Source organism: Acromyrmex echinatior, chromosome 15 (genome assembly GCF_024713525.1).
Source record: "Acromyrmex echinatior isolate Ae372 chromosome 15, ASM2471352v2, whole genome shotgun sequence".
NCBI classification, from domain to species: Eukaryota; Metazoa; Arthropoda; class Insecta; order Hymenoptera; family Formicidae; genus Acromyrmex; species Acromyrmex echinatior.
In genome coordinates, this window is record NC_141866.1 from 4,870,685 (window position 1) to 4,885,101 (window position 14,417).

The 14,417-nt window shown below is 29.4% G+C and overlaps 2 protein-coding genes and 1 long non-coding RNA gene across 4 annotated transcripts; 1 reads left to right on the forward strand and 2 right to left on the reverse strand.

Moving 5' to 3' along the window:
- Positions 1-120: 120 nt before the first annotated feature.
- Positions 121-2,956, reverse strand: Cluap1 (clusterin associated protein 1). The gene is made up of 6 exons (XM_011054320.2): positions 2,787-2,956; positions 2,511-2,707; positions 2,004-2,402; positions 1,634-1,872; positions 1,342-1,523; positions 121-1,125 (listed from the first exon to the last, which is right to left on the reverse strand). The coding sequence occupies exons 1-6, from the start codon at positions 2,806-2,808 to the stop codon at positions 851-853; spliced, it is 1,314 nt and encodes a 437-aa protein (XP_011052622.2). The 5' UTR covers positions 2,809-2,956; the 3' UTR covers positions 121-850.
- Positions 2,888-11,799, forward strand: LOC147907212 (uncharacterized). 2 transcript variants are annotated; one of them, XR_015547636.1, is made up of 3 exons: positions 2,888-2,931; positions 7,438-7,584; positions 11,458-11,799. It is a non-coding gene; the product is annotated as an uncharacterized LOC147907212 (long non-coding RNA). The 2 variants fall into 2 exon arrangements; XR_015547637.1 differs by lacking the exon at positions 11,458-11,799 and adding an exon at positions 7,773-8,568.
- Positions 3,205-4,338, reverse strand: LOC105145022 (large ribosomal subunit protein mL62). Its single transcript, XM_011054319.2, has 3 exons — positions 4,077-4,338; positions 3,728-3,913; positions 3,205-3,564 (listed from the first exon to the last, which is right to left on the reverse strand). The coding sequence occupies exons 1-3, from the start codon at positions 4,233-4,235 to the stop codon at positions 3,304-3,306; spliced, it is 606 nt and encodes a 201-aa protein (XP_011052621.2). The 5' UTR covers positions 4,236-4,338; the 3' UTR covers positions 3,205-3,303.
- Positions 11,800-14,417: the final 2,618 nt, after the last annotated feature.

The following is a 14,417-nucleotide window of genomic DNA, read 5'->3' on the forward strand; positions in this document are numbered from 1 at the left end:
TTTGTTATAAAAATATATTGAAAATTTAAAATAATTTAACATTTTACAAAAAAAAAGATGTTTAATTTGTTTTTTTAGACAACAATGACATTAGGAAATAGTATAATTGGGAATAAAAAATTATACATATTATTATTTCTTTATTGCATTAAAAATCAATAATCAATATTGATAAGATGTATATATAATGAAAAAAAGATAAAATTGATTAAATATTTTACTTTTAATTAATTTCATTAACTTAATTTATTTTAATACTAAGATTAAAAACAGGACAAGCTCTCATGTGAATACGTCACTAAGAGATACGTAACTAAGAGAAGTGCCTAAAACAAAATTAGATAATGGAATAATACATCTATATGTATTTTAAATAAATTTACTTCAAATGTATGACTGTGCGTTGATTACTTTCGAACTTGCAATCAAACTGAAAAATAATATTCCTTCAAAAATTAAATTAGATTATTCTTCAATTTTACTTAGATCTTCGATGCTACAAAAATTTTAAAACTCCTACAGAACTTATTGCGAAAAATATTACCTCAGACAGAATTCGAACCTGGATCTGTCGTATTCTGTGTGGGCGTCCTCTCAATTTGACCACCAAGATTTCGGCAATATTTATCGCAATAACCATATATGTATAGAGAATGTAATATATACACATACACACGCACGCACGCACGCACGCACGCACACATACACACGAAAACGTAATAATACATCTAAAAAAAAAGATGCCTTAACGAATTTATTTATTTTGTCGATTACTGTTTATTTCTTTATTCGATATTAATCTTTAATAAAATCAATCTAAATAATCGATAGAGATTACATTATATATTCATTAAAAATCATCATCCGAATGCCTTTCTATCTTACTGACGGCTCGTTTTTCTTGAGCTTTGAGATTATAGTTACCCATATCTGGCACACCCACGGAATTTAAAAGATCTTCATCGTCATCATCGTCAAGATCTCCATCAATCAATAAATCACTATCGCTATCCAGTGAACCATCACTATCGTTTTCAGGAATCGTACCCCTTTGCCGTCCAGACATGCTACCGTAAATACGTCGCTGAGCATATTGCTTTTCTATCTTTGACGCTCTTCCAGTAGCTGGAACATTTTTAATTTGTTATTGCCAAAAAGTGTAGAAAAATTTATATTCTTTCATATATCTCTTCATTATATTTTCCAAAATTTCAATGATTTGCAAGTGATTTTCAAAATTACAATATCACATAACATGCCCTCTAAATTCCTTGAAGATTTTAATTTACTCTAAAAAATTTAAGAATGCGAATTATTTTCTTTTATAATAAAAATTGTTACTTGATTTGATATGGCCGGATTGACCAGGTTTTTCTGCCGCTGTGGCTTCTGAATTTGTAAGAGGGGTAACTAAAGATTCATGAAGATTTGTAGCAAATATGGAATCGTTCCCTTCCATCATACTTTCGAAATTCGTGTCCTCAGCTCTCAGTTGTTCCAATTGTTTTTTCGTTGCAGCTTGCCTGTAATTAAAATTAGTAATATTACATAATTATATTACATAATTTGTATGTTATTTATGATATATATATTTTTTAAATCTTGTTTTCAAATATTTGTTATTGACAAATACCGTCTTTCGAATCTTTCTTGTTCCACCTTAGCTGCATCTTCATACAAATGTTCCAGATACGCGAGATACCGGAATTTCTGTAAATAATCATCATATAAAGTTCTAAACTCGATTTCGAGCTTCTCGAACTCCTCCATGAATGCTGGACGGACTTTCTTCAATGTATGGAGTCTCTTTTGATTTCGATCGAGTTCCGTTTTCCGTCTTTCAATTCTTGCATCTAAGTTTTGTTCTGTATCCTGCAAAAATAAATTAATTTATTAATTAATAAAATTACTGTGGCATCGTAATGAAATATTTTTGTAGAAATCAAACGAGCAATTTAAATTTTGAATATACAAGATCTTATCAAATAAAAAAAAAATTTTACCTTAACATTGTCGATTTGCTTCTTCGTTTCACTAATCTCTTTGCGTGTGTTTTCGATGACATCTTTTAGAGCTACTTCTATTTCGGAAGTATCGAATTGCCTCGCAATTTTAGTATTTCGAATCTCACGAAGTTCCACTTCTCGGCCAAGTAAGTCAAAGAGGGCCGCTCCATTGATGGTTAATTGGCTTGCTAACTGCCGAGTTGTTTTCAGTTCGTTAATTTTATCGGAAATGTCGAAATTCACTGCGTTCTGATTACTGCTCGATTGATTCTGTTCAGTATTGCTACTGTTTTGCGCGTCATACAACAGCGTAGCTATCTTCAACATCTCTTTTACTGCATAACCATCGGCTTGATATAGTTTTTTTGTATTTAATTTTACATTTGTCTTCAACGCCTAGAACGCAAAAATCACATATGCTATTTATTATAACTCTTTTTAACTATTTTTTAATATTATATATGTATATATATATATATATATATAAAATGTTAAGTCATTTACTATAAATTCAGCGACACTACGTATCAATGTTACACGTTGTTCCTCAGTATCGTGATCGCTAAATATATCAACATCTGGATCGAATCGTTTCACCAGCCAAACTAGAATCTCGGCAACCAGGGGAAAATTCGGCATACGAAAGTTCGCGAGAGAAATTAACCTCGGATAACCCAGTACCCTCATCATTTCCGTGAAATCTATGTAAGCAGGTAAAAAGAAAGTAAATCGCAATATAATTTCATTTGTATCATATTAATAATCATTTTATATACGCACTACGTAAATCACGATAGGACATTTTCACGAAAAATTAAATTCACTGTAGTTATACAAAGGTAGGTTTCTAGTTCATGTTTTCTACTCGCGGTATTAACGTTACCATAGAAACCATCAGCTGGACTGTGGACTCATGGACAAGATTGTGAGTAATCGATTTTTTATAAAATATACTTATATATATACTTATGTTCACATTTTATGTCACTGAATTTTATATATGTGTGTAGAACATATTAAACTCTCAATTTAAAAAAAAAAACATAATTATATCATATATTATATATAACATTTTTAATAAAAATTAGTTTTTTTCCAATTTAAATTATGTTTTCTAATAATCATCCTAATTTAATATGTAAATCTTTTTATTATACACATTATACAGATTACTTAAAAATTCATAATACACAATACATAAATATAAATTCTTTTCCTTTATTTTCTTTATACAGTTCGCTCCTATATAATAAAGCTATACAATAATTGAACAATTGAAATAATGGAATTAAATTATTTAAAACTCAGCTGCAGGGGCTTGTCTGTTTTTCTTGATTTGAGAATGAAGTCTTTTCTCGTGTAGCCTTTCCCTAGCAGCTCTTAATAGGTTTTTCCTCTTTTTTTCATTTGATTCAGGCGATGGTTGTGGTGGTACTACCAAAATGACTCTTATCATCGCCCTTAACTTTTCAAGAGCGTCTGCTAAATTTAAGTGCTGAGATCTTGTTAAATCCGACTTGATTATTAAGTAACCATCTTTGTTTATCTTGTTTTTAAACTAAAATAATAATTTCATATTTGAATTTATTACGAACTTGATATTATCAAATTGTTAGCCAGGAATTTGATCAGTTACTCTATTTATAATTAAAATTAACTAATGCTATACTAATTCAAATTAACTAATGTAAATGTTTATTTGTATGTACAATTCTACTCACTTGTTCGACTAACTTTGTTCGAATTTCTTCTGATAACCAGGTAGCACTCTCCACCTGGAACCTCAAATCTACTTTAGTATTTACACAGTTAACATTTTGCCCTCCCGGTCCACTGCTACTGCTGTACGTTATTTTTACTTTGTCTAAGGGTATATAGCCACTGAATTTTGCTTTAGGATCTGGCACCTGAGAAATGAACAAGTAAATAATTATCGTTCAGTCGACATTGAGGTTATGCTAGAAAGATAGCACATTTTAGAACTCAAATATAGCACATTTATAAAAGCAATACACAAACAGAATCAATATTATTTATTATATAAGTATTTGTAGATCAGTATACACTAACAAAAGTTGGAGTGTACAATTTCAGTTTGCTTCCCGGATACAAGTTCTCCAGGGAAAAAGGACTTTTAAAACTAAAAGCTCTACTGAGATTGTACGATATATTCTGACTGTTAATGTTGCTCTGCAAAATTCTTAAACACTGCCTCCTAATGAGATTCATCTCGATTTTTATGTCTACTATTTTTCGATGGAAATAACTTTCGAAGGTTTATTTCGATTACGAAAACATAACCTTACTTCTTTCAGCATGTATTGTCGATATAGCAGTTCGATAATCGATTGAAGAGAGTTCTCGAAACGTTTCGATTTTTTAAATTTGAATGATATTGTCATAGAGATTTCCGCACGTATGCGCAAAAGAAAGTTTAAAAATAACAAATATTTCAGATGTATCGAAATTTGCCTGTATTGTCTCGAGATAATATCGTCTTTCAAACATTTTCCGGGGCAATAAAAGATAGAAAAGGGAAGATGGGAAATTGTTTATTTTTTTCACGCACGTTTTACATGAACTAGATTGGAAATATCTTACTTTAGTAATCGAATGATTGACCGCGAGCGCTCAAAGACCTTTAACAATCTTATTGTTATGCATACGCTTTAAGTATTGGCGCAACAGCGATTTTGCAAGCGGATTGCGAATGCACAGAGTGCATTCTGAAAATCATGGTAATAATCGACTCCGAGCCTTGCGATCCACCTCAAGGACACGGAACTTGTGGCACTGTGTTTTTTTTTCTTTTCTCGAAATACTGTGACGAGGCCATCTCGCTTTGCTTCGGGTTAACGCTCCGACGACGCGCGACGTCGCGAAAATAGTGAACGCGTGAACGGCACAGAAATTTGCAGCAATGTTGCAGCAATGTTGCTGCAATGTTGCAACAGATTGAAATACAATGTTTCAGAAACGTTGTTAAAATGTAGACGTGCAACAATGTTGATTTTAACAATGTTGCAACAATATTTAAAAAAAATTAACTACTACATGACTTTGTGTTTAAATAATTGTGTACATTGAGAAAAAAATGGCTTAAATTTAAATAAATATTTATTTGAATATTGCCAACTAAAAATTTACTTACAATAAATAAGTATTTACTTAATAAAAAGAAGTGATTGTTGAATCAAAATACTGTTTTTGTGCCATATAAATGTATTTTTATGTTTCATAAATATATAGTTGGTAACTATTCAAATGAATATTTCTTAAAATTTATATATTTTTTTCTTAGTGTACTCATGCATTTTATAATTTATGAAGTTTTATTAAATAGCAATTAATTTTACGTATATTTACGTATTTAAACTCGTGTTTAAATAATTATGTATATGAAAACACGTCATTTTTTTACTTGTTTGTTATTCGTGGCTTATGCAGGGCTCGAGCTTGTCACGTAATTTCAACAAAATTTTGCCAAGAATCTCAGTTTCTCATCACGTAACTTAATTAAAGTTAAACTCGTTATTTACTTGTTATTAACAAACATCATGGTATATGAAACACCATAGTGCCGATTTGTGTATTCGCACGTGCACGTGAGTGCTTTTTGATTAATTTAGCAGAACACGTTACACGTGCAATGTGCATACGCCCAAGAGTTCCGGCGTTTTCTACATAATATATCGGATATTAATTCCATGAGTGACGCAACATCATCGCATCGCGTCATATCCTAAAGTAAAATTTCCTGTACTCTGTTAGATAACGGGATGATTGCTGTACTTTGTTGTCGCACGACAACGGATATGATCGCGTGATGTATGACGATCCTTTGCGAGAGCTAGGAAGAAAAGGATTAGCGGATTGTACAATTTGTGACGTGATCGTACTCGAATGGGACATGTGCTTTACATGTATTATAGTTGTTAAGAAATATCTATCGGAGATCTAAGCAGATGCGCAAGCAGTTATATCATTTATGTTGCTCGATGTTGATCGCTTTTTAACAGATTTGTAAAAAGAGAGAAACAAAATATTTAATAAAATAATTGGTTGGAAAGAAAGTATTTTTAGCTCAAAATTATATAAAATATATTCATAAAATATATTCGTTAAAAATAAACAAAATTTAAATTTTAAAAAAGAGTTTTAAAGTTTAATACCTCTACTTTTGAAAGATCACTGTTTTTGCAAAAATTTTCGATTCTCTAATACATGAAAGTTTGAAATTTTCCTCAAAAAATTATTATTTTAATAAAACATTTCTAAGATTTTTTGTTATTAAGTTATTATTTTAAATAAAAGATTAAATGAAAAGAGTATTTTGATTTTTGATTACTCACAATTTTATTAAAATCATCGCAATAAAAAAAAACAGATTCTTTTAAAGCTGAAACTTTGCTCTAACTATAATAATATAACAGTAATATATTCTAGCATCGTATAATAGTATATAATTTTGAATATTAAAAATATTACTTTTTTCCTAACCCTATTGTTATTCAATTATGCATTTATTAATATTTCAATATTTCATTTTTTATTTTTTTTTAAATATCCATTGAAATCTATTGAAATAAGTCTACTGAAAAGGACAAATCACTCAATTCAATTTCAAAGATCAAATTTTAAAAAAATTCAAAAATATTAAATAATATTTTAATTAGAATGAACGTAATCAAGCACGTGATTGCATTTATGAAAGAGTGCATTTATGAGAGAGGCAAAAATAGTAATGATGAATTAATTATTCTGATAGCATTGTCATTTCTTTTGGCCGAGGTGTACAGCTTAGATCCGGTTCCGCGAGCGGAACACGTGAGACGCCTCTTCGCCTGCATAATTAATTATGAAAATATCAGCAAAATACTGACAAAGACAGCGTCGGCTGTGTACCAGGAACATGCACATTATACAGTTAATTAGAATAAGATACAATGAGATCATTAATTCATCCGACATTCTACGCTGACAATGTATCGAGAAACTTAGTCATTTGCATAAGAGTGATATGCCATCGCGAGAATCGTAAACGTGGTTTTACCCATCTGCTGATGCCAGTAACGTGACTGCTACTCGTCCCGTAACTGCCAATAACGAGACTTGTTAATGTCTGCGCGTAGGACTCGTTATCATCACTTCTCGCTGATATCCTATTGTCATGTTTTTCGTCGAACTGACGTAATCACGCGAATGAGCTGAAAGAATATAATTCTGAAGATAAAAATGTTATGATAATTTATAATAATTTTTTTCAATGTAAACATAATCGTGACGATAAAAATAAAAGAATTATTAAATAATATGACAATATTATAATAACAAATAATTAATTGTTAAAAGAATCATTTTTGTTAAAAATGTATTTTATCCAAACTTTTAGTAATTTTACAAGAAACGTTTAATATTTTTTTTCTTACAGATTCCTAAAAGCAATTGCTTGTCTTTGTTGTCGGACAATTGTTACATCCTTGGTTGATAAGATTCTTAGGATATAATTTACAACTGGTTGTACACGCGCTTCATCTCCTCTAAGACTTGATGTATAACGCATGGCCTCGCAAACATGGTAGGAACGATTTTGGAATTGAAGATGAGATAGCGCACGTAAAAACTATTCCACTATATCTCTCTCTCTCTCTCTCTCTCTCTCTCTCTCTCTCTCTCTCTCTCTCTCTCTTTCTCCCTCTCCCTCTCTCCCCTTCTATTGCTGCAACATTACTTTCTCTTACAATGACGGAACGCATATATTTATAGAGAACTCGTATGCGGCATGTAAACGGGGAGTTGTATCGATAAACGGATATGCTGTTTGATATTTCTGTGACAAGTTTGTAGGGAGCAAACTTGCGTGAATTTAGTTCGGAAGTTTAGTTTATACAGTAATAAGGTCAAGATATAAGTGTAAAAGATTAATATGCAATAATATAATAGCTGCCTTTCACTTGAAGGAAAGTAACCGCATAAGATGATACACTTGCAAATTATTTTTACGTAAAAGAAGTTTTTAAAAACAAATTTGAAGTTGTGAAAAAGTAATATTACTAGAAATATTACTAGAAAAATTTGTTTCTATGCAGTAAATAATATTGACGTAAATAATACAACTGTAATAATAATAAAGGAGTAATAAATAAAATACATAGTATATAAAAATATCAATAAATATAAAAATATTAAGTTAAGAAATATTATATTTCATACACGTGCACGCATGATAACTTAAAGTATTTTGAGTTATTTTCAGATTTTCACATTATATAATTTTGCACAGTAATATAATTATCTGATACTATGTGTTATATAATTATACGTATAACCATATATATTTTTATTACATAATTATATTTTTATCTACTAACTTATTTTATTCTATTAACTTTAATGTTTCCATAATTTAGTATGATTATACAATCTTTCTATTTTTATAAATATTTTTGTCTACAAAAATATACATGCATTGAGTTTTTTTTCACTACTTATTATTAGTAAATTAAATTGCAAATTTACAAATTTTATCTTTTATTATTCGCAAAAGAAAACCTCGCACAAATTATATGAAAAAACTGACTTTAAATTAGCTGAAACTGTTACATTTTGTAGATTATAAGATGCTGAAAAAAGTTTTCTTAAACAAAATTAAAAGTCGCTATTTTGGATTTAATTGGACTGAAAAGTATTTTTATTTGCTAAATTATTTATTTTTTGGTAGCTGAACATTAATACCTTTATTCATAGAATAACGAATCAATTGATTGAAAGAAAACATAATTGCTTTAAAAAAAAAAAGTAGTTTGCAAGTATACGTATATTGCAGATTGCATAATTTTTTGAAGTTATTAGTCACTTTTTTCATATGATTTGCGAAATTTTTTACTAATTAATTTATTAAGTAATAAATATTAAACATGTAAATATTAATATTCACAAAATCAAATATTCTACAAAAGAAATCGTGTTTAACAATCAAATATTCACTAATTTTTTATTAAAATTTTCCAAATTTTTCCAATCTTTAAAATTCTGAAAAATTGGACAAGATTTAATACTGTATGATCTTTTCGATGATGATGTCAAATTTTCTGTAAAGAATTTCATACGATGCATGATGTAACGTCGCCAATCGAGGTCAGACGAGGGTTTAAATTATTACGAATATTCTGTTCGTGCGCTAATAAATATATTAGTTATGTCTTGACATTAAGATGACTTTTGCCCCTGCATATTTTTGCCAATTTATTTGTGCTAAGGAAACTCAATCTTTCTTGAAATTACAAACGGCGACGATTAGGAGGTAATGCAGACATGACAAAAAAATCATTCAAAGTAGGAAAACAATGGGAACACCAATCTGCATAGTAACATTAAATATGATAATAATTTCAAAAAATAAATTCTCCATTTCTTCGAATCGAATGTCAGATTTTACATTTAAATGCATTAGGCCTTGCAGTCACTATCCTTTGAGAAATAGGCGGATTAAAGTAAATTAAATCGAATTCTGATAAACTGAATATTCAATCTTCGAAATCTGGAGTGGATCTTATGATTTTTATATAGTCCTGCAATAAATCTTCCTGTTTTTTTTAAATTTAGATTTAAGAAAGAAGAATAGAATCCATCTTGAGACAAAAAATAAACTTTATTCTCATTTTACAAATGATTTTTATGATCGACTTTTTTTAAATCACGGTCTCCTGTAAGAATTCCATGTAGCTATATATGGAAAAAAGTATCCACATCCGGATACTGTTTTTTTAGAATGTGAAGGATAATCGTTACGTCGATGGAATGCCCCGATATTATTCGGAGTTTCGATCTTTGAATAATACATTATGGCTATACATATATATATTTGACGCATTATTCAGCTAGATCCTGCAAGTGTTTTCGTATCAGCTTGAATGTGACATGACTACCAAGGTTATTGGAGTTATATTATAAAACTGTTTGATATGCGAACGTAGTCATATGTAAAATTATTATTTGCTCAACCTGCATATTTACGGTGATAATAAATTAAAAATTAAAATAATTGAATCTTTAGCGATAATCCTATATAAGATTAAACAAGTATTTAAATTTAATTTAGTATTTTATATATGTATATATAAATATTGTATATATATATATATATATATATATATATGTATATATATATGAAATTATATTAAAATGTATTATTCAGTATTATATATTAAAAAATATTAATTTTTTTCTTTCATATTTCTTTTTTATAAGTAATTAATGTGCAACATTAAATCATTAAATTATTTTAGTTTTGCAGCAAAAATCAAATCTTTTCATATGACTAATTTCTTTTGTACTTGGTATAATGTAAACCACTGATTCCCTTGAATCTGCAAGAATATTATAACCTCGAGAATTTAAATTAAATTTGTATTTGGCATATAAGGTAGAGAGAGGCCACGATTTTTCCCAAAGCAATATGTTTAATGACGCGAGTGATGTCACTGTATTACATCAAATACTTCCTATGTGTTATCTTATTTTTCGCTTGATTAGAAACTCCTGTTCATTAAACATTATAACTTCCGGACTATTGTCAAACTTTATAATTAAGAATCAATTAAATCTTGCCAATTATTGCAACGATACTATGATTGTATTAAATATCTAGTCTTAATGTTAATATAGGAAAATGAACTTTCAATAATGTTTTATTTATCTCGTTAGTAAACGAGAAGTACTGATGTATTTTTGATCTTTTATTAGTCATCAAATAGCAGTACATCTTTAACATCCATTACAATGCGTTAATTTAACGATTAATGTTGAAACTTTTTTTGTGTAAAATCTTTAAAGCTTAATTCTACTATAAACAGTAAGGAGGAAGCAAACGAAAGGATGCCTCATATTACTTTATATATATATATATGGAATTACAATTTACGGGTAATGTGCCATGCTATGCCCCGTTATAATCATTTTCCTAGGCAAGGTTGTAAACGTATGCACATCAGGAAGTTATAATATTGCGAGTCGACCGACAAAATTAAAATTAGTCGAATGCATCATTATCCAACATCTGCTTTGCATTATGTACTTTGTATCCGTTTCAAAGAATTTCATAAAAAAAGATCGGAAATTGCACATTGAAGACAAGAAAAGGAACATCTATTGAACTACAGAATGTATACAATAAGATATAAAAAGAAAAAGAAAATAATAGAAAGGTCAGAAGATAAGTAGAGATGTGAGGAAGAGCGAAGGATGAGAAGCGGAGACGATAACGAGCGTACAGCGGGAATATGCGAATTAACTCTCTTATCCTTTCATTCTATGTAGCGCGGTGCATGTAGTAATGCATGCAGCACGAGGCGCCCGGTGCATTACGAAGCGTATCTCGATAATCATTAACCGACCGATCCTACGGAATGACAAGAACGTCGTCTTTCTTCTCTTCTCTTCTCTTTTGCAGCTGCATCTCCCGCGCTTGCATCACTTGCAAGAGGCGCCCCTCGTTGATGCTATGTCGTTGGTGTATATCTGATGAGTGTAGTACCACCATGAAAAGCAACGTTGGCTAATACGAGCGCAGAAGATGCGTTTCTTCTTAAGGCTCCTGACAAGTCGCCGCAGCCATATTTGAATTATATTAAAACCTCCTGAAAATAGGTTTAAGCCTTTCACTTCACGTGCCTTTTACGTGCTATTTACTGACTGTCAGGGAAGGTAAGGATAGCTTCTGCTCATTTTTACAAATGTTTTAAAGGGATCCTAAAGCTTGAACTCTAATAAAATCACTGTTTTACCAATAAAATGTGACATCGCCATATCTTTATATACTACCACATCATTATCGCGCGCACGCATATATATATAAATTTTCGTAGAACAATAGCGTTTTAATTAGACGTCTAAGTCGAATTCTCATGCAGACACCAGCGCTTTGACACCAAGCACTGATTGGTGAAAAACCAATTAAAATTTACTTCCATCACTCATTTTTCATCAATCACTCAAATTGTCAATATCTTGCATGAAGGCTAATTATAAGAACTCCACGTTGTTTGTTTGGTTAACTAATTTGTGGACCACAATTTCGTATAAATATAACAAATTATGTTTCTTGACTTTTATATCTTTTTTTTACAAAATACTATAATAAATTAATTTTTACAAATCTTATTTCAAATTTTTTGAGAAATAACAAAATTACAATTTGATTATATGTGATATTATACATATTTAAAAATTATAATTTTATCAAAGATTTTAGGAGAAATTAACAAAAAAGTAATTTTTTAAAATCATAATCAAAGTAAATAAAAAAGAAAAACATCGTATTATTGCCAGTCATGAAAAGAAGAATAACACGAGATGATGTGTGAATATGTTAACTCAATGATAAAAAAAATATAGCAAGAACATAAAAAGATAAATTAAATGATTTTATGATCTCGCAGCTGCATTATCTTCTTTATACTGATAATAAAGTTCAATTTAAATATTCATTTTGTAATGACTTGTGTTTCTATTGTACATACGTATTATTCTCTATATATTGTTATGTATCGATATCACATGCTGCTTATACATATTATTAAATGATTAGTTTATCAACATCAATTGTTACTATTGATCTCAATAAATAGTTTAGTATCAATTAATAGATCTGTATGATGAATTAATAAATGTATATACACACCACACTTTTGAAATCTAAATGAAATATGTATATGTTTAATATTTGGCGAAAATGGGAAAAAAAGTTTTAGTGCAGTCTTAGTTCAGGAATAAAAAATAGATCTAATATTTAAGAATGTTTTAGTTGTACAATATTAGCTAAAAATATTAGTCAAACATCAGATAAAATCAGTCAGTATTATTTAACAAATTTTGATGATATTAGCTCATGAATATGCCTTGAAACTAATTACAAAAACTAAAACAAATTATTTGGCTTATAACAGTTTTATGCAATAAAATGACTATATTTATTTACAATTTTAGGTCAATAATTTTTAAATAAGTAAGTGAACTCAAATAAACTTTTGCACGAGTTATTATTTTATTAATATAAAATTCTTAATGTTACTTTCTCATCAAATTTGCAAATAAATATTAAAAAACGTAATTTTACATAAGAATCAAAAACAAAAAATTAAATAACTTTTAAAGCAATAAAATAATTGTACTTAAATGTTACATAGATATTTAGACGTAATAATAGAACGATCTATACAATTTTTCTATTCTTGATATTATTTTTAGTGACACATACATTCTTAAAATACATTATATAGTTAATATAAATTGTTTTCTCTTGTCTGCCAATATGGTTTCTAACAGTTATTGTACGAATAGTGTGAATCGAACTTTAACCGACATCAAGAGAACAGCATTACGAAACAAGGATGTCAGCAGCGAAAAGCAGGTCAGTGTACGGCTCGTTTGTCTCTTCATCGGTTCCTGAATTCCTGAGGCGCTTTTGCATCTACCCTGTTATCTGTTATATTGAGAAATTAAAAGGCAGATAGAAGGATATATTACGTTTCTTTACGATATTACATTGAATATAAATTAGAGTTGGTCCAATAAAAGTAAAAATATTAAAAATATTAAATACTCGAAACTAAGCATAACTATATAAACTAAGCAGAAATAGTTACAAATAATTGCAAAATATGTGATAAATTATATAATTAAAATAAATCATATTTTTTCAATGTACTTTAATGTAAAATTTATCGAAGTTGTGATATAATAAGTGATTTTGGAACCTACAATTCTCATGTCGAATATAAGAAAAGTATATGGTTATTCTTTTCTTTATATTTTTTTTGCTAAATTGTATTGTTTAAATAGTTAATTGAAGGAATTCTACATACTAAAGAATTTCATAAGCAGCCGTGCCCTTTTCGATACGAACATAAAATTGCACGCAGAATTAGTATAGAAGAGTTTTGACGATTGAAAAAATAAAGTGCGTGTCCTTGATGTGTACGAACTCGTCAGTCCTTGACTAATTTGGAATTGAGTTCCTCCGAGAAAATATTGACCTCTTATATTTTGCAACAATCTGGTTTACCTGCTTCATTGATGACTAAACTTTTCCCAATCTTTAATCGCCTGATATCCTCTCACTGCGCGCGCGAATGGACATTAAGTATGCTAAAAATCTCCCATCTCGTATATGATTTCGTCTGGAAGATCTATTAAGTCTTGTTGATATATTTTTAGAAACGACCTTCTTCTTCCAACCATCTTTTTTTCGATCCTCTGCACCGATCAATGGGATTTATATGTACGAGATCAGATAGAGCGAGATTGCATTCCTTATTACTAAATTTATAAGGGCCATTAATTATTACAGCATTGATTTATTGTATTGTTAGAGACTTGAGTGATGAGACACGTTGAGATCTTGCCTCATGG

Excerpts from the sequence above, each read along its gene's own strand:
- Cluap1 (XM_011054320.2), bottom strand. The coding sequence starts at position 2,808 with ATGTCCTATCGTGATTTACGTA. Across the intron at positions 2,708-2,786 it reads GTCCTATCGTGATTTACGTA|ATTTCACGGAAATGATGAGG; the intron begins GTGCGTATATAA and ends CTGCTTACATAG. Across the intron at positions 1,524-1,633 it reads CAAGAAAGATTCGAAAGACG|GCAAGCTGCAACGAAAAAAC; the intron begins GTATTTGTCAAT and ends TTTTAATTACAG.
- LOC105145022 (XM_011054319.2), bottom strand. The coding sequence starts at position 4,235 with ATGAATCTCATTAGGAGGCAGTGTTTAAGAATTTTGCAGAGCAACATT. Across the intron at positions 3,914-4,076 it reads AATTGTACACTCCAACTTTT|GTGCCAGATCCTAAAGCAAA; the intron begins GTTAGTGTATAC and ends TTCATTTCTCAG. Across the intron at positions 3,565-3,727 it reads GAACAAAGTTAGTCGAACAA|TTTAAAAACAAGATAAACAA; the intron begins GTGAGTAGAATT and ends TTATTATTTTAG.